The 20,282-nt window shown below is 42.3% G+C and overlaps 1 protein-coding gene across 4 annotated transcripts in view; it reads left to right on the top strand.

Annotated features, from left to right (window-relative positions):
• DENND5B (DENN domain containing 5B) overlaps positions 1-20,282 on the top strand; it is a 178,238-nt gene that overhangs the window by 90,603 nt on the left and 67,353 nt on the right. For all 4 annotated transcript variants that reach the window (XM_059682493.1, XM_059682492.1, XM_059682495.1 and 1 more), the window contains 2 exons: positions 888-1,554; positions 16,066-16,253. In XM_059682493.1, coding sequence (XP_059538476.1) covers positions 888-1,554; positions 16,066-16,253 — 855 coding nt within the window. The remainder of the gene's footprint in view (positions 1-887; positions 1,555-16,065; positions 16,254-20,282) is intronic.

The following is a 20,282-nucleotide window of genomic DNA, read 5'->3' as shown; positions in this document are numbered from 1 at the left end:
AAATTAATGATTCTGTTTGAGTAGTTGAATTATAAGTTCTGTTTTTCTTAGTGTATTTCAAATTTTCTGTAATTTGTTTCATTTCTTTTACTTAAAATATTTTTAGAAGAATTTCAAAGACTCAATTCTAATTTCTTGTGCATTTTAAGTATCTTAAATATAACATCTTTAACTCCTCCAGTAATTTATTCCCAAATTTGACTGAGTCCTTGAGTAGTTCCCAAGACCCAGAGCACAATCTCTACTGGAAATAATCTGAAATGACTGGTTCCTCCCGTCAGCTTCAGTAAATCAAAAATCATTCCACTTTCAAAGTGTATTTTTCAAGGATGAAGTGTCATTTTGTTCAAAATAGATAAAATAACTTATTATTCCATATTTATCAAGTGAGCCTTCATCTATTTCCTTATTTCTTTGAAACCTTATCATCACTACTCTAAAAATAGTACTTAAATATTAAATATCTGTAAAGTGCCCTTGAGTATTTTGTCTTCAAGTCACAGATGTAGCAAATGTTCTAGATAAAGAAACTGGCTCAGAGAAGTTACATCAGTGGTTCTCAGCCTTGGCTGCACATTAGAATCACCTGGGAATCTTTTTTAAATCCTGATTTCTGTGCCTCAACCTCCATAAACTCTGTTTCTTTGTTACTAATGTTGTGACCCCACCCCATAACAAAGAAGCAGAATTTCTGGAGGGTGAGGCCCAGAAATCAGGATTTAAAAAAGACTCCCAGGTGATTCTAATGTTCAGCCAAGGTTGAGAACCACCGAGTTACATGATTTGCTGAAGGTCACAAGATGGGATAGAGGTTCTCGAACATTGTCTTTTTCTGGTTTGAAGTTATTCGCGCACTGCATTCTGATGCTTCCCCTCTTCCTCCACAGTTGTGCATGCCGAAAGGGCTGTCTTTCAGAACACAGACTGACAACAGAGACCCTCAGTTCCATTCATTTATAATCACGCGGGAAGATGGTTCTCGCACCTACGGTTTTGTTCTCACTTTTTATGAAGAAGTTACAAGTAAGCAGATCTGCACAGCTATGCAGACGCTCTACCAGATGCACAACGCCGAGCATTACAGCAGCGTCTACGCCTCCTCCTCCTGCAGCATGGACTCGCTGGCCAGCAGCATTGATGAGGGGGATACAACTTCCCTTTTGAAACTCCAGCGATACAACTCATATGACATCAGCAGAGACACCCTGTATGTTTCCAAAAGCATATGTTTGATCACACCACTGCCTTTCATGCAGGCCTGCAAGAAATTCCTCCTCCAGCTTTACAGAGCAGTTACCTCGCAGCAGCCACCACCCTTGCCGCTGGAGAGCTACATCCATAATATTCTCTATGAGGTACCCCTCCCACCGCCAGGGAGATCGCTGAAATTTTATGGTGTTTATGAACCCGTCATATGCCAGAGACCTGGGCCCAATGAACTCCCCCTCTCCGATTACCCTCTGCGAGAGGCCTTCGAGCTCCTGGGGTTGGAGAACCTGGTGCAGCTGTTCACCTGCGTTCTTCTAGAGATGCAGATCCTTCTCTACTCACAAGGTAGGTCTTGCCTAGACTCTGAGTCTCCCGGAAACAAGTACTCATGCTCCCAGTTGCTGTGTTTCCATGGGGTGTATTGTTAGAACCGAATAGCTGATGGTCAGAAGTCTTTGCTGTTTTGTGTAAAAGGAACAGGTGTCGGTGGGACCAGAGGCCGAGACATTCCATCTCTTTAGGGTGGCAGTGCTGTAGAGAATAGCAGGAAAGAATACAAAAGCAGTAACTTGGCTGACTTGAGCCTATTTTTTCATGGGAAATCCCCCCTCTCCCCCTCTGTCCTGATAATACATAATTATCCTAAAAGAAACATTCCTTTTCATAATGAAAGTCAGAGAGTCCTGTTACTACCAGGAACATGTAGACTTTTCATTTTTTACAGATCAGTAAAGGCTCACGTCACAACTCAGCTGACAGTAGAAAGGGAGAAACGAAATTGTTAGGGCTCTGCAGCTCCCGAGGGCAGCGGTTTTCAGCCTTTTCACCTAGTGGCACATAAAATATTGATTAAAATTGTGTGGCACAACAAAAAAACTTTTTTTTGCCGATCTGACAAAAAAATAGGTATAATTTTGATTCATTCACACAGGACAGCTATTGTTGTATTGGCTGTTGTTACTGTTGTAGTTTTTTATTTGACAGTCTAAGGCAGCGGTTCTCAACCTGTGGGTCGCGACCCCTTGGGCGGTCGAATGACCCTTTCACAGGGGTCGCCTAAGACCATCCTGCATATCAGATATTTACATGACGACTCATAACCGTAGCAACATCACAGTTACGAAGTAGTAACGAAAATAATTTTATGGTTGGGTCACAACATGAGGAACTGTATTTAAAGGGCCAGAAGGCTGAGGACCACTGGTAAGGGAAAAGAGGTCATTGCTCCTGACCAAAGCGTCAGGTATTGCATCTGTTAAATACACTTTCGGCACGGGGTTGAGGATGGCTGTCCTAAGGCAGTCAGCTGTGGGTCTTTGCCTGTGCGTGATTCCATGTGGTGAGAGAAGGGGTACGGCTGTGAAACTCTGCACTTTCCTGGGTCTGACGATTCCACCAGACTCATGCGGGGGCTTTTTGTTTTGTTCTTGATCCCAGAACGAAGTTACTGGTACCTTGGGGATGTTTTTCACTCAGAGTTCTCCCAACACACACTTACGAAACTAACACAGCGTGGGTTTCATTTTCTTTTGCCCGTATGCATAGGGATTTGCCGAGGAAATGGAGATGCCGTGTCTTAATGGAGAACGAATGGAGGGAGCGCGTAAAATGGGCCCTGTGCACTGATGAGCCCTCTGAGGAATGTGGCCCCGATATTTGGGTTTGCGTTTTGCTAACTTGTGTTCAGGCAGAACGGAAGTGCAGCCTCCTGACTGCCGCTGTCAGGCTCGTTTTGCCGCGTTCCGGTTTTTCTTTTCTATTTCAGATGATAAGTGAGAGGCTGAGCCAAGCAGGCTATCTTTGTCCTTCCCCATCTTGTGTGTCTGTTGACACGATTTGCGTGTTGACAGCCGTCCGCGGGGTTGTATTTTCTTCAGCTTATCCTACGTAATGTTCTTTGATGATGTGTCCCAGCGTCTCAGTGCTTGTTGTCAGGAAGCTCTTCTCCAATAGCCAGTCCGCGCTCTTCCCTTTCCTCGCGCTCTCGTGCTCGCCATAACCTAGGATCACCCCTTTGTGTCTGAAAGATTTAACCTGAAGTGATTCTCCCTTCCTTTCTGTTTCTTCCTTTCTTGCTTTATTCCCTGAAGGGAGTAAGGATTAGAGAGTTGCTGGAGGAGCAGGTGCTTGGAGCTTAATATGCTCAAGTGTAGTAGTAACCCCTTAGAAAAGAGAATTTTAGGTCCTAGGTATACAGGTCATTTGCAAGGTCATATAGTTCAGTGTCCTAATGTTCTGGTTAGAAAGAATATTGGTTTTTGAAGTCATAACAGCCCTGGGTTCAAATCTCTGCTCTGTCACTTACTGTAACCATGGACAAGTTACATAATCTTCCTGAGTGTTAAGTTTATTTTTATGGGGGGTGACTATTTGTTTTTTCCTTCTCCTCACTGGTTTATTGTGAAGGCTAAAGAAGAAAAACTGTACAAAATAGTTTGAGCATAATTGGCTCACTCTATGACAGTCAATGCTGTTGTCATTATTAGTTTTATTAGTCCTACATAATCCTTTCTGAATTATGCATATCTTAAATTGTGAGGGTCTAATATATTACTGCATTTAAAGTACCTGGTATAACTTTGTTAAAAAGTTAAGGCCTTTATTTCGGGGTTGAGAACCTAATAAATGTTCTCTTATACTAAATGTCATGCTTTTTTCTTTAAAATATATTTTTGTTGATTTCAGAGAGGAAGGAAGAGGGAGAGAGAGATAGAAACATCAATGATGAGAATCATTGATTGAGTGCCTCTTGCACGCCCCCCACTGGGGATTGAACCCGAAACCCAGGCATACACCCTAACTGGGAATCGAACCCCATGACTTCCTGGCTCATAGGTCAATGCTCAATCACTGAGCCATGCTGGCAGGGCTGTCATGCTTTTTTTTTTAAGGAAAAAAACCTTCCGTTATCACAGCTCCTGTTTGAAGTAGCACTGTATCTCTCATTGCTTGTGGTCTGTCCGAGTGCTCTTCTTTCTGCTCTGATTACCTTATCCCATCTGATTTATGGAGTCTGTTGAAAAGTTATAGTTGATTAATGTCCACCTATTTATTTCAGTGTCAGATGAAGAATGATTACTTATGAGCATGTTTTTGTACTCAAATGAATATTTTTTGGTAACTTGATCTTATGTTTAGAACAAGAGTGACTCTTGAGATTGTAGAAATATACATATATATTTTTTTAAGAGTGTCATACAAAAAAAGTCTCACACAATAATTTTATAATCATTCGCTGCAATCACTGTATGTTAGGAATTCGTTTTGGTTTTATTCTCTACCTTTAATCCTCTCAACAGTGAATTAATACTGTTATCCATCTTTTATCAAGGAGGAGGCTCAGGGATACAAGCTGTTACATAATGTGGTGCAGCTAGAAATGGGTCTCGGACCAGCCTTTCTGCAGGGCACTTAACCACCATGTTCACTGTGTTGGGTACTGCACCTAACCTTGCCTTCTCTGTCTCAATAAGTTATTTTTAAATTATAAACACATTCTGCAGGTCTGTAGTGTAGATAGCATGCTAAGTAATTACAGAGTATAAAATGAAAGCTCTGCGTAAATGCTCATTTTAATATTGACAATGTCTCTCCCATTAGAGAAAGACATTTCATTTAAACGAATGAAATAAAAGAGTCATTATGTTGATTTGTGCTCTGGTGCCCTCCTTCATTCTCCCTGACTGTGTTAGGGGGTTTTAATAACATCTGATACTTCATTTCTTCTTCGCGGATAAAGCTGTGCCATGAAATTTTAAAACATTGCAGGTGCTGAAAATTACCACGAAACTGCAAAGGGAATCAAAGTAGATGCATTTCAGTGATGAAATTGTCTTTCTAGACTGATTTGAAATTCTGGTCACAGCCCATTTAAAAGATTCAGACTGTTACTTAGAGAGCGCGTGCATCACAGTCACTTTGCTGTGGTAACTAGCTGGAGATTTTAGGTGGAGAAAGCACGCACCCAGGAGGTTAAAGCTCTTTTCTGGGACCCCAGATCAGAAGAGAGCACTTTCTTCTGCAACCTGGAAGTACCTGGAGCAAGACAGGGAAGATTGGAGTATGGTTCTCTTTTCGAAGGAACAGTGGGGGAATAAAAGGTAGGGGAATCTACACACCCGGGTCTAACTTTTGGCACCAGTAACTAAAGTCTCAGGACATCTTTGGGCCTTGCTTCCCTCCTTTGACTCTTCACAATGGAAAGAAGCACTTACCCACAGCCCGTACTGCACTGCCTGCCTGGGTGCCTACACAGCCCTCTTCTCCAATCCCCTCCCTCCTGTAAGTTGGGAGTGAATTTAACCTTGTCAGGAAGTAGAAGCTACTTGAGGTTTTCTAGAAAAAGGGGAGAATTTTCTAATCACAAGTTGCTGACCATGCTGAACTGAACACCATAGCTTATTGGTTATGGAGTTTATAAATCATAAAAGCACAATTGATACATTTTTAAAAATAGGTTTGTTTGTTTGTTTTTTAATATATATTTTTATTGATTTCAGAGAGGAAGGGAGAGGGAGAGAGAGATGGCAACATCAATGATGAGAATCATTGATTGGCTGCCTTCTGCACGCCCCCTATTGGGGACAGAGCCCGCAACCTGGGCATGTACCCTTGACCGGAATTGAATCCAGGACCTTTCAGTCCACAGGTTGACGCTCTACCCACTGAGCTAAACCAGCTAGGGCAAAAATAAGTTCTTATTGATTTTTAGAAAGAGAAGAAGGGAGAGGAAGAGAGAGAAACATTGACGTGAAAGAGAAACATCGACTGGTTGCCTACTGCATGCACCTGGACCGGTAATCAAACCCACAACCTGGATATGTGCCCTGACCAGGAATTGAACTGGCGACCTTCTTGTGCATAGGATGCTGTTCAACCAACTGAGCCACACTGGCCAGGGCACAATTGATATTTTAATTTTTAAAAAAATATATTTTATTGATTTTTTACAGAGAGGAAGGGAGAGGAATAGAGAGCCAGAAACATCAATGAGAGAGAAACATCGATCAGCTGTCTCCTGCACACCCCTCACCGGGGATGTGCCTGCAACCAAGGTACATGCCCCTGACCGGAACCAAACCCGGGACCCTTGAGTCCGCAGGCTGACGCTCTATCCACTGAGCCAAACCAGCCAGGGCCACAATTGATATTTTGATGGCAGAAAGTGGGTTCCTATGATCTGTATTTTAAAAGCAGCAGAGTATGATCAGCTTTGGCCAATATTTTTATACTATTAGCTTTATTCTGTGATGATAAAGGGATCTTAATATTAAGACATTTTTAAATAATTTTTGTACATATTCAAGAAACTAATCCTTTGTCAATTTATGTGTAACACATTATATTTTTTTCCAATTTGTGGCTCTTAATTTTCCTTTAGGGGCTGTTTCATGAATTAAGATGCTCTTAATATTTATGAGTTCAAATTTATCGATTTTTTTGAGCTCATGACTTAACTTTGCCTTATTTAAGAAGTCCTCTAATTTTGAGATCATGAAAATAGTCTATTTTTAAAAAAAATGTTTTAAAGTTACACTTAGTATTTAAGGCCTTAATCTCTATAAGAAGTTGATTTTTGTTTAGTGAGGAAAAGATCAATTTTAATACTTTAGAAATATCTATAACTATTTATGGGAGAGCAGACATTCTTCCTCCCTCCAATCTTCCATCAGACGTGGAAGTTCCTGACGTGAGAGCGTATTTCTAGCCTTTCTGTTTATTCTGCTAGTCTTTCTGTCTCAGTGCTAAATTACCATAGCTTTTCAGTAAGTCTTGGCATCTGACAGGACAATTCTCTTCACCGCCATCTTTTTATTGAATGCATTGAATTCAGTTTGGGGATAGTTAACATTTACAATATTGAGTCTTCCCTTCCATGAAAATGTTATATGCCTCCATTTATAAGGATCTTCTTTAAAGTCTGTCAGTAAAGTTTTATAAAGTAAAGTAGCTGAAACCGGTTTGGCTCAGTGGATAGAGCGTCGGCCTGCGGACTGAAAGGTCCCAGGTTCGATTCCGGTCAAGGGCATGTACCTGGGTTGCGGGCATATCCCCAGTAGGAGATGTGCAGGAGGCAGCTGATCGATGTTTCTCTCTCATCGATGTTTCTAACTCTCTATCTCTCTCCCTTCCTCTCTGTAAAAAATCAATAAAATATATTTTTAAAAATAAATAAATAAAGTAAAGTAGATTATAATGTGCAAATAATGACAGCTTTGTTGCTTCTATTCCAATCTTTGTCACATTTATTTCTTTTTCTTGCCTTACAGTACTAACTAGGCCCTCCAGTACAGTATAGAATGGAATTGATAGCAGCAGACATTTTTGTCTTTTCCTGATTTTAAAAAGGATGCTTCTCATGTTTCACTATGAAGTGTAACATTTGCTGTAATGTTTTTAGTAAATAACCTCATAACAGGTTAAAGAAATTCCTTGTATTTCTAGTTTCTTCAGTTTTTAAAAATTGTGACATGTGTTATATTTTATTGAATACTCTTTGTGTATCAAGATGATCATTTTTTTCTCTTTTTAATCATTTAGTAAGGTGAAAAATCTATATTCCATCCTTACATTCCTATAATAAATCTGACTTTGTCATGATGTATTATTACCTTTTTAATATATGCTTGATTTAATTTGATAATATTTTTATTAGAATTTTTTGCATCTGTGTTTTTTAATGATTTGGTTTATAATTTTCATTGCTTGTACTATCTTGTCTGGTTTTTGGTATTAAGGTCATTCTGGCTTCATAGAAAGAGTTGGAAAGTGTTTATTTTTCTCTGGAAGGTAAAGTGGAGAAGAGTTTATGTAAGCTTGGAATTATTTGTCCCATGTCTACTTGAGAAAACTTGTCTGTAAACTGGTCTTTTTGGAAGATGTTAAGTACCAATTCAGTGTCTTTATGGTTTACTACCGTGCATATAGGGTAAAGTTACATGGGCTGTTTCTACCACTAGGCCATACAGCTGCATTCAGTGTTAACCCCGTTTTGCCAGATGAGGTGAAGGCTGGACCGATCAGGCAGGCTCTGAGGAATTCTGACAAAGGTTTAAAAGTAGAGTTACAAAAGTAGTTCCTGCCCTCGCTGGTTTGGCTCAGTGGATAGAGCGTCAACCTGCGGACTGAAGGGTCCCAGGTTCAATTCCGGCCAAGGGCACATGCCCAGGTTGCGGGCTTGATCCCCAGTGTGGGTTGTGCAGGAGGCAGCCGATCAATGATTCTCTCTCATCATTGATGTTTCTATCTCTCTCTCCCTCTCCCTTCCTCTCTGAAATCAATTTTAAAAGAAAGAAAGTAGTTCTTGCTTTGGAATCATCTTTGCTTCTGGCACTTGTAGTCCTGGCCTGCATCAGGTAGGAAAAAGAAAGTTGAGGCAATATAGGGAGGAAGACAAAAACCATAGTCATTATACCAACATCCCTCTATCCCCCTTCCCCAGGTGCACCAGAAAAACAGAGGAATCTATCTAGTGGGGACCCGCCATTAAGCCCCTTTATGTGGAGTATGAGCACACACACATGAAGGCGTGTGAGTCAGCTCTTCATGCCTTTATCTCCACCCTTTTAAGACAGTGGGTTTCAGTTGGCTGGTCCAGTTCTCTATTAAACCTGGCTCTGAGGATGATGAGCAACATGGCATGTCCATTTGATGTGATACCTCTTTGCCTGCTGTTGAATGCTATGTGCTGTGAAGTGCAGTCTGTCTCTTGCTCTGAAGAAATGTAACTCACCAGCCTAAATTGGTAGAGTATCTTCTGTTTCAATCCTCTCACAGTATTTTGAGCATTTGCATCTACCACCGAGAATGCAAAGCTAAATCCAGAATGAGTGTCTATTCCTGTTAGGACTCATTTATAGCCCCCCGCCCTCCCAGGGCTGCCACCATCCATAATACTCTTGCCAGTCAGTGGGGGGGGGGGGGAGGGCACCCCCAGGAATCTTCCTCGGAGCCATCTGTAGTCTCTGTCTCTTGTTGGTAGACAAAACAGTTCCTGTTTTGGCATTTTGTGCCTCAGAGGGTGTAAGAGGAATATGTCCAGATTCAACTCATCTCTGCATTGCTGTAGCCCCCCATGTCTACTCATTTCATGGATCCAGGTGGCCACTTCAGAAGGTGCACTTGGTAGTTCCAGTCACCTCCAGAACCTGGGAGGGGCATCAGCATGTCCAACTGCAACGTGCCAGGATGATTCCCATAGGGCTGTGCCTTATAAGGCATACTTTTAAAGTCCAGTTTTCCATTGCCCGTGAGTCAGTAAGAAAAACCCAAAACCCCAAACATATGTGCTTTTACCATTGCTGAGTTCTTCCATCACTTCTAGGAAAACAGCATGCACGTCAGCCCACTGAGCTGATGTGATTTTACCTTCCTTGATCACAGTGGTGGCCTTCCAACCAGGGTGTTGTTCATTCAGCTTGGAACTGTCATTCATCAACCAAGCAGCTCTCTGTTGGTCATTTGAGAGGTGTTTATAAGGCACTGTCCACGTGATGATGGAATCTAGCAGCTCGTCACTCAGTTCCAGAGTCAGTCCTGTGGGGAAGGCGGCTCCTGGTTGTAGCTCCTCGCATGCTTCTTGTGACAGGAATCCAATATAAACCATTTCCATTTTATTATGGAACTCTTCTGAGCATTGCCTTCCCTCATTGGGAGTGTTTTTCTTGACATCATGGTTATTCAGGTTTCAAGATTATTTTATGTCTCTCAGTCATAGGGACAGTTTAGATTAATGTTCAATAGCAAGCTAGTAATTGCCTCTCAAATGACAAATCTTTCGTCCAACATCCCTAAAATTGTCACCGGGAGATGCTCACAGGCTGTTGCCATGCGTCCCAGTGTGTGCTCCGCATGGGGCTACTGAACAGTTTGTACCAACACCCCAGCTTCTTTCCTATATCTGCAGCCCAGGCAGTCTTATTTCCATTTAGCATGTCCAATTAACATTGCTCGAAGGGTGATTTACATGCCTCTGTTCTACCTCCGGGGGAAGCGTTCCCATTTAGACATAATATCCATTCCCATAAAACATTCCCATAAACGCTGTTTAAACATTCCAGTTTTCACCTAAACTTCCACCTTAATCCTATCGACCTTAACATTTTAATATTCTATCAAAGTAATTGTAGCCTGCGTTACTTCACCAAAGGGTTTTGGTAGCGTAGTGCATGCGGGGAGTCCCAGAAACATCTCAGAGCTCCCTGCCTCCCACTATTTTACCCACCATTGTTCTCCTCGCCCCCCACCCCCTCCCACTATTTTACCCGCTTTATGCATTTGGCTTTTAAGTTCCCAGCAGGGGGTTGAGCTAAGAGACCCTGATCCTTTTGTCAGTCACTATTTTGATTACTCTCTCTGATTGTTGCCCCAGGCCATTCCAGGTCTGGTTTCTCATTAGAATCTTTGCCCTCCCTATGTTTAAAATTTCTCCAAATTTAGACTGAACTTGCTTGGGACCTTTAATGCAGGGGGATTTGTAGGGGTCCCATTGGTCTACCCAATCTTATATATAGGGTGTTCCAAAATTCACGCAAGATTTGAATTTTGCGTGAGCATTAACAACAACAACAAAAATAAAAGCCTAATTTTACTTGGTTTATTGAATCAGATTCTAATATCTGTTGCCCTTTGATTTCAATCCCTTCAATTTGATAAGCATTACCAAGTACCAATTATGGCCCAGGAGCAGGGACAATGAAGACCAATGAAGACCATGGCTTTGCGTATGTGCCAGCAAAGCCGTGGAGGCCATTTACCCGATGTGCTATTCCATACATAACCCTATACTGTATACTTTATGAATCAATAAAAAATTTACAATTTTTAATTATAAACCTGTGTTTTCTATCAAAATTACTTCTTGCATGAATTTTGGGACACCCTATAGTAGTGTTCTATGAGTCTATTAAGACCTTTGTTTCAACCACATCAATGTTTGTTTTATTCATCCCATTTCTTTTTTTATTTTTATTTTTTAATCCTCACCCAAGGATGTTTATTGATTTTAGAGAGAAAGGAAGGGAGAGAGAGAGAAACATTGATGTGAGAGAGAAACAATGATCAATTACCTCCCGTATATGCCCCAACCACGGATCAAACCTGCAACCTAGGTATGTGCCCTGACTGGAGTCGAAACAAGAACCATGTGGTGTACAGGACGACGCTCCAACCAACTGAGCCATCCGGCCACAGCTCATCCAATTTCTTTTTTTTTTTTAAATATATTTTATTGATTTTTTACAGAGAGGAGGGGAGAGAGATAGAGAGTTAGAAACATCGATGAGAGAGAAACATCGATCAGCTGCCTCCTGCACATCTTCTACTGGGGATATGCCCGCAACCCCGGTACATGCCCTTGACCGGAATCGAACCTGGGACCTTTCAGTCCGCAGGCTGACGCTCTATCCACTGAGCCAAACCGGTTTCGGCTCATCCAATTTCTTAACCCTCTAAAGATTTCCACCCTGCTGGGATGAGTTTCTTGACACTTCCCTTTTTCCTCTTTGATTTGCTCCTATCAATGTTTGCTTTATTCACCTGATTTCTTAATAACTGTTTAAACATTTCCACTCTGCTGGGGATGGGTCCCTGAACTCTCTCCCCTGCCTCTTGGCATTTTCTTGTTAAATAATCTAATGTTTTTATTAGCATCAGTAAGATTCATGAGGGGAAGCTGAGACAGCAAATCTGACCTATTTTGTGGCAGTAAAGTTACACGGGTGCCGTTGCACTATTTATCATGACCCGAATAATGAACATATTCAGTGGGTGAATATCCTAATTATCATAAAGCCAATTCCATACAGCTTACGTATGAATCATATCAACTGCTTCCTCCGGGGTGTTGCACTTGGCATTTGTAGGGGAAGTTGGCAGTCCCCCTTCTCAGGATAAACAGACTTTGCAGTAGCTTTCATCCCGTCCACCAGGCTGGCTGTTCCCTCAGGGATCACCTGCTGTGTGTCTGGATCGTAGCGAGCCGTCTGTGACCATCCCAGAGTTAGCGGTGGGTACTGCATCAACCCAAGTTTTGGAAAATTCTCAACCATTTTTCTAAACATTGCTTCCATTCCTCTTTTAAAAAGAAATCTTTCTGAAACATGAATAAAGCATGGAGATCAGTCTTGCTCCGTCTCCCATATCTCTCAGCCTCTTTTTCTGCCTCTGTCTCTGTGCTGCATCCTGGGTGATTTCCCCATATCTGTCTCCCAGGTGATTCTCTTTGTTGCCTGGAACTAATTTGCACTTAACCCTTCCTTTGACATTTTAATCTCTGTGGCCCTATAAACAGTCTTTAGTCCTTAGTGCTTCCTTTAATTTCCTTAAGCATAAAACATACATATTTTATATTCTTGCTCAGATAAGCTTCAGTATTTGATTGATGGGTTGTGTATCGAGGATATATTCCTCCATGAAGGCTTTCTGTTTTTTCTTTCACCGGGCATCTGAGTTCACTGGCAACACGAGTTTCCTTGAAATTAAAAATTTCAGCTTAGTGTTTCTTTGGGATATGCCGGTAGCATAAGTTTGGGTTCCAAACATGCTTGAAAGCTGGCCAGGAGACAGGAGGAAATCTTAGGCAGGCTCTTTTTCTTTTCCTCCCAGAGCCAAGGCAGGGCAGACAGCTTTCCTGGGCGGTACAGGGTCTTTTGTGTATGTGTCGTATCATTTTGTTTGTTTTTCCTGTCTTGCTCTCTTTTCCCTGAGGTTTTTATTCTCTTTGGGTCCTAGCTTTATGCAAGAGGATCTACTGTCTGGTGAAGGAACAATAAATCATATACTGGTACCAGTCTCTCAGTGTCTAGTAAAAGAGGGGAAAATGGATTTTCACTTCCCATGTGTAAATTTTTCATAGTCAAAGCAAGAAAATAGCCTCGGGTTCTAGTTTCCATTATTTAAGAATTTGTGTTTTCTATGACACTGAACATTTTTTCCATCAACCGTAAATAAAGTAGCTGCCACGCTGTTAGGGGTTTGATTCAACTGCTTAAAATCCTCTGCCTTTCAGCCTAAGTCCAATCAGTAGACAGATTAAACCACACAATAATTTAAACAAAGGAGTGTAGTATGAAGAATTATTAAGCTATACTAACTAGGAAAGCAACTATAAAGACTTGAAGGAAACGCTAAAGGGTGGGTACCTTAGGAATGACAAAGTTGGAAGGGGAGGCTCCACTTCCCAAGACTGAGGTTCATTCCTCGTTGAAGAAGGAGTGGTTGCAGGTCGTTAGATGGTAGAGAAGGTCAATGGGTTGCCTAGGCCTGAGCTGGTCCTCAAACGTCGAGCAAGTAGAAAACCATTTCCCAGGCACCAGTGAGCTGTGGGTGGTGAGCAGGCAGGCATACAGTGGTGTCAGGGCGCCACTGTGGGTGTGAGAGCTGAGTGTGCAGTATTCGTGTACGGAGAGTCATGTGAAGGTGACCACTGGCCCATCTCTGAGACAGCCTACTTGGGGCATGTGGCTGGGGAAATGTGCCACCAGCTGTGTACCTCACATGTCGGCACTACTGATCAACATGCAACAGGAGCAATAACAAACACAACGCTGCACTCTGAACCGAGAAGAAACCCCTTCCTCCTGCAGTGCCCTCTACTGCTGAGACGCAGCATGTGCTCACTGTAGAAGAAATGCTTACAGGCCCATTGTCATAGGCCGTGTACTCAGTGAACTTGGAGCTGAGAGGCAATAAATAGGTCACTGGTACAGGAGCTGACTGCTTTAAACCCAGAGCCTTTCACTGTGTCTGACATAGAATCAAGAAAGAAATAAAAAAGCAGTGCCTGACGCCCAGGAACTGATCTAGCTCTCACAGGTAGGCCTCACTGTTACTGCAAACTGATCAGATGCTCACAACTAAGCCATGTGCTCCTACGGAACCTGAATGGTCCCATAAGAACATCCACTTTAAACAAGGCCACTGTGCAACCCTCAAAATACCAAGCATCCTCCTCTCTTGCTAAATTAGTAAATGCTCCTTCATTTCCTTACCAGTCACAGCTTTGTCCCCCACTTCAGTCTCCCTTCCCATAGATCAGAGTTACTAGATTCCCAGTGATAGAATTGTCCTGACTTCTGACAGCATCCAAGTCAAAGCAAGTCTCTACTACTTCCTAGACCCAGGCCAAAATTACCCAGCAAAGCCCAGATCCTATAAGAGGTGTCTCTACACCTCTTACTAAGACATCCTGCAGTTCTCCAGGGTGTGAATCCTTCTGCTCTGCAATGAGTAATACATAAACCCAACTACTCAAACACAGGTGTGTTCTTGGGGTTTTTGACTGAAGAGCATTGACAGAATAAATGATTATTAAGTATATCTTTTTTTAAATCATTTTTTTATTTTTCAATTGCAGTTGACATACAATATTATATTAGTTTCAGGTGTACACCCCAGTGATTAAACATTGTATAACTTATTAAATGATCATCCCAATAAATCTCATACCCATCTAACACCATACACATTTACTACAATATTATTGACTATATTCCCTATACTTTATTTCACCATGACCATTCTGTAACTACAGATTTGTAGTTCTTATCCCTTCACCCCTTTTACCCATCCCTACCACCCCCATCCCATCTGGCAACTGTCAGTTTTCTCTCTATCTGTGAATCTGTTTCTAGTCTGCTTGTTCATTTATTTTGTTTTTCAGGTTCAATTGTTGATAGGTAGATATCTGTTGCCATTTTACTGTTCTTTTTCTTCTTCTTCTTAAAGAAGACCTTTCAATATTTCATATAATACTGGTTTGGTGATGATGAACTCCTTTACCTTTTTCTTATCTGGGAAGCTCTTTATCTATCCTTCAATTCAAAATGATAGCTTTGTTGGATAGAGTAATCTTGGTTATAGGTCCTTGCTTCTCATCACTTTGAATATTTCGTGCCACTTCCTTCTGGCCTGCATAGTTTCTGTTGAGAAATCAGGTGACAGTCTTATGGGAACTCCCTTATAGGTAACTGCTTTTCTCTTGCTGTTTTTAGGATTCTCTTTGTCTTTAACCTTGCATTTTAATAAAGCTTGTATAAAGCATCGATGACAGAGTGGTTTAAAAGGATAGTTTATTTGTAATTATGTGAGGTGATATTAACTAAACTTATGATAATCATTTTGCAATATATACACACATCAAATCACCATGTACTTATAAAACTAATAGAGTCTTATATGTCAGCTATATCTCAGAACTGGGGAGAAAGGATCCTTTAATATTGTAGACAGTTTTTAGTTTTGATAAATTAGTTCATGTAAACAAAACACAATAAAATAAAATAAAAAACCAACCTTTAATTTTCTGGTAACTTTTCACTTTGTCCCCAGATTTCATAGTTCTATAGTTGGGGGTGAAATATAGAAAGTGTGACTATGAATGTATATATCTGTTGATTTCTTGTACTTACAAAATGAAGTTTAATAAAAATGTAATCTGGATAATTATATATACAAGAAATAAAAGCCTCTGAATTTGGCGATTGTGTAGATGTACGTGTATACAAGAAGTGATCAATAGCTGTATTCTGGTACACTTTTAATGGGAGAAGTGCCAAGAGCAGTTTACTTAGTTCTTGTTTCCTCCGCATTTTAAGTAAATTCACATACCGGTGATTTCAGAAGCAAAGAGTATGATGATGTTTCCCACCTACCCATCCTCTCTTAAAACCATTCAAATGAAACCATTTAACTCTTTAATTATGGTGGGATAGAAATGACCTATTTTCTGTCTGGTCATAAAGAAAGCTTTTATTTATTAGCACAAGAATTTTTTTGGAAATTGGTATTTTCGAGCTCAATGCCGTGACTATGTTTTTACTTGGACTCTTCCCCTCCATTTTTCCTTGTTCTGTGCAGATTACCAACGCCTGATGACGGTGGCGGAAGGCATCACCACACTCTTGTTCCCATTTCAGTGGCAGCATGTGTATGTGCCCATCCTCCCTGCTTCTCTGCTACATTTTCTTGATGCTCCTGTCCCTTATCTGATGGGTCTTCAGTCAAAAGAAGGAACTGACCGTTCTAAACTAGAACTTCCTCAAGAGGTAAAAGTTATCATGAATGATGGAGCATTTGCTGTTTGTTGATTTAGGTCAGGGATACTTCCCTTAGATAGTATTGCCATTGTCCAAACCCTGTCTCTGTTCTGAATCTCCCAAGTAGGTTTCGGGCAGAGCTAGAGACTGCAGGCCCTGACTCCTGGTGGTTACTGTGACAGTAGTTAATTGAACCTGGTGCACAGCAGGACGATGGCATATAAATTTGTGAAGATGGAACAATGGTCATGTTACTTAATTGCTATATTATTCTAATGACATTTTCTTCCCTTTTCCCCATTCACATTATACATTTTGTTTCTAAAACAATGCAGCCCAATTTTAACATCCTTTGAAATCATTGTATTAAACGAGGCGAATTTGATTCTTGACCTCCATCAAATGAAAAGTAACATCTTTCAGCAAGCTGGGGATAATGGAAATATCAAATACTTTAGTATTCGTTGTTTTCTGGCCTAAGGCTAGTTATCAACTTTTTCTAAATGTCAGTTTAGCTAGGTGGTAGAGATAAGAATTCTAACCCCTAGTTTTTAGGCCCCTTAAGGTTACTGTGCTTTCTGTGGGTTATATTTTCAAATGTTGTTAAAGGAGAAAGTAAACAGGAACTTTTGAAAGCATTTTAAATCTGGTTTTTAGCTGTTGTTTAGGGTCCTCAGAATTACAGTGTTAAGCCTTTGAAATGAAATATCGATAAGAATGCCATGGCCTATTAAAAAACATAAAATGGTTAATTACGTTATTATCTATTTAATTAGCACCTTTCTTAATGAATCTTTTGTGCTGTGCTTCACCTTTTTTCTTATTTCCCATAGAATGTCTCATTTTAATAAGTGAATTTAAAAATAACACACTAAGCTGCAGCCATTATACTCAGTATTGATTCCTGTAATCATCCATTGCTTACTTTATTATAATGAACGTTTTCCTACCAAAATTAGCATTGTTGTTCCTGGGAAAGTAAGCATGATTCAGATCATGTAAAACACACATGCAGACTGTTGTGGTCTTTTTAAGCTTTATTGTATGCTTTCTGCTTTTGCCTCCTTATTATACCTCTTTTTTTTGTTACCTGAATGCTCTTGTTTTCTCCCTTATTAAATTGATCTCAGTATCGTGATGGCTTAAAGACGTAACTCCTTTAAATTTTCAAGGAAAAAGAAATAGATTGGCCAAATGAATTTTGTTTTAAAGTCTTAAACAGTGACCTGTTTTAGTTTCTTGAGTATCTGGTCTATTTGTATGTTACTCAGATGATATTTTATGAGATCCTTTGTTTATATGTAAATATTATCATTCCATTTTTTGCATGAGTAATAATTGTTGAGGATTTTAAGATACTACCGCCCTAGCTGGTTTGGCTTAGTGGATAGAGTGTCGGCCTGTGGGCTGAAGGATCCCGGGTTCGATTCTGGTCAAGGGCACATGCCAGGCACATGCCAGGTTGTAGGCTCGATCCCCAGTAAGGGGCATGCAGGAGGCAACCAATCAATGATTCTCTCTCATCATTGATGTTTCTGTCTCCCTCTCCCTTCCTCTTTGAAGCCAATCCTTATCTAATAAAATAGAAACATGGTAATTGGCGTACGACCGCTACCCTTCCCATTGGCTAATCAGGGGCGATATGCAAATTAACTGTCAGCCAAGATGGCGGTCGGCAGCCAGGAAGCTTAAACTGAACATGAGGCTTGCTTGCTTCAGTGACGGAGGACTGCAATGTTCCCCGCCTGCCTTGCCGGCCTCTCAGCCTGCAGTTTAAGAAACATAGTAACAAATAGAAGCTAAAAAAACACACCCAGAAACCAGCTTTCAGGGAGCTGGGGTCTCAGAGTTGGAGTTGATACAGAGTTTCGATTGTAGAACCGAAAGAAACCAGATACCTGCTTTCAGAAGCGGAAGCCTCAGGGCTGGAGCCAGGCTAAAACTGGCCCAGAATAAAAAATAAAAAAAATAAAAAAAGAAGTAGTTGGGAGCTTCAGTCCCAGCCTGAAAACAGCCCTCAGCCCCTCATCCAGATTGGCCAGGAACCCCAGTGGGGACACCCACCCTGAAGGGTGTGTGACCAGCTGCAAACAGCCATCATCCCCTCACCCAGGCTGGCCAGGCACCCCAGTGGGGACCCCCACCCTGAAGGGTGTGTGACCAGCTGCAAACAGCCATCATCCCCTCATCCAGACTGGCCAGGCACCCCAGTGGGGACCCCCACCCTGATCCAGGACACCCTTCAGGGCAAACCAGCCAGCCCCACCCATGCACCAGGCCTCTATTCTATATAGTAAAAGGGTAATATGCCTCCCAGCACTGGGATCAGCGGAGCTGAGAGGCCTCCCGGCACTGGGATCAGCATGACAGGGGGCAGCGCCCAAATCCCCTGATAGCCCTGTGGCTCTGTGTGTGACAGGGGGCGGGGCCACAACCTCCCTATCGTACCTGCTCTGTTCCTGACAGTGGAAGGGGCCCCAAACCCCTGATCAGCCCTGCTCTGTGCCTGATGGGGAGATCTCCCCAACCCCCTGATCGCCCTGCCACTGTGTGTGTGACAAGGTGTGGCGCCCCAACTCCCCACCCCCACCCCACGGGCCCTGCTCTGTGTGTGACGGGGTAGAGCCATAACCTCCCCATCAGCCCTGCCCTGAGTGTGAGAGTGGCGGCGCCCCAACCCCTTGATCAGCCCTGCTCTGTGGGTGATAGAGGGCGGCGCCCCAACCCCCCCCTCCCAACGGGCCCTGCTCTGTGTGTGATGGGGTAGAGCCATAACCTCCCCATAAGCCCTGCCTGAGTGTGAGAGTGGAGGCGCCCCAACCCCCTGATCGGCCCTGCTCTGTGGGTGATAGAAGGCAGCTCCCCAACCCCCTGATGGGTCCTGCTCTGTGTGTGACAGGGGGCGGTGCCCTAACTCCCCTATCGGCCCTACTCTGTGAGTGACAGGGGGAGCTCCTCAACCCCCTGATGGGCCTTGCTCTGTGCATGACAGGGTACAGAGCCCCAACCCCCCTGATGGGCACTGCTCTGTGCATGACAGGGGGCAGTGCCCCAACTCCCCTATCGGCCCTACTCTGTGAGTGACAGGGGGCAGTGCCCCCACCCCGATTGGCCCTGCTCTGTGCGTGACAGGGGGTGGCACCGCAACCTCCCCATCGACCCTGCCTTGGGTGTGACCGGGGGCGGTGCCCCAACCCCCCAATCGGCCCTACCCTGAGCATTACTGAGGGTGGCATCGCAACCTCCCGATCTGCCTTGCTCTGTGCATGACAGGGGGCGGCGCCCCAACTCCCCAATCGGCCCTGCTCTGAGCCCGACCAGGGGCTGCACCTAGGGATTGGGCCTGCCCTCTGCCACCCGGGAGCAGGCCTAAACCAGCAGGTCGTTATCTCCCGAGGGGTCCCAGACTGCTAGAGGGCACAGGCCGGGCTGAGGGACCCTCCCCCTTCCCCCGAGTGCACAAATTTTTGTGCACCGGGCCTCTAGTAAAGATATATTTTTAAAAAAATACTGCCTTGATGTAGTTGGGAAATCTTTCTGTCTCTGTGTATCCTTTCACTCTAAAGATAAACTTAAAAAATTTTGTAAGTTTTATAGTAATATCTGTGATTTTCTAATTTTTTATTCATTAAATCAACACTATTCAATAAATATACATACCTATCTATTCATAGAGTAGAATAATATGAAATTACTTGCATCAGCTGTGACAATAGCAGTGCTTCTGTATAGAAAGTATAAATTAGTACATGGCTTTCAGAAGAAAGTATATCACTTTGCTCTGGTATCATTTTACAATGAGATGAAATAATGTACTTCACATAATTTCGGGAGGAAATAGGTATAAAAATAGCCATTTAAAAAAGTACTTACTGGTTAATACACTAACCACCCCCCACCTTTTTCTGGAAACTGTAAAATAAAATAATAACTAAAAATAACAAGGCTTCTTAGAATAGTTGTGAAAATGTTTACGAAATGGTTATTTTAAGAACGTATGATTTTAGTTGTTAGTTGACTGATGTAACTACATAGACT

Source organism: Myotis daubentonii, chromosome 2 (genome assembly GCF_963259705.1).
Source record: "Myotis daubentonii chromosome 2, mMyoDau2.1, whole genome shotgun sequence".
Taxonomy (NCBI): Eukaryota; Metazoa; Chordata; class Mammalia; order Chiroptera; family Vespertilionidae; genus Myotis; species Myotis daubentonii.
Note: the sequence above shows the minus strand (reverse complement) of the source record. Positions and strands in the feature narration are given on the sequence as shown.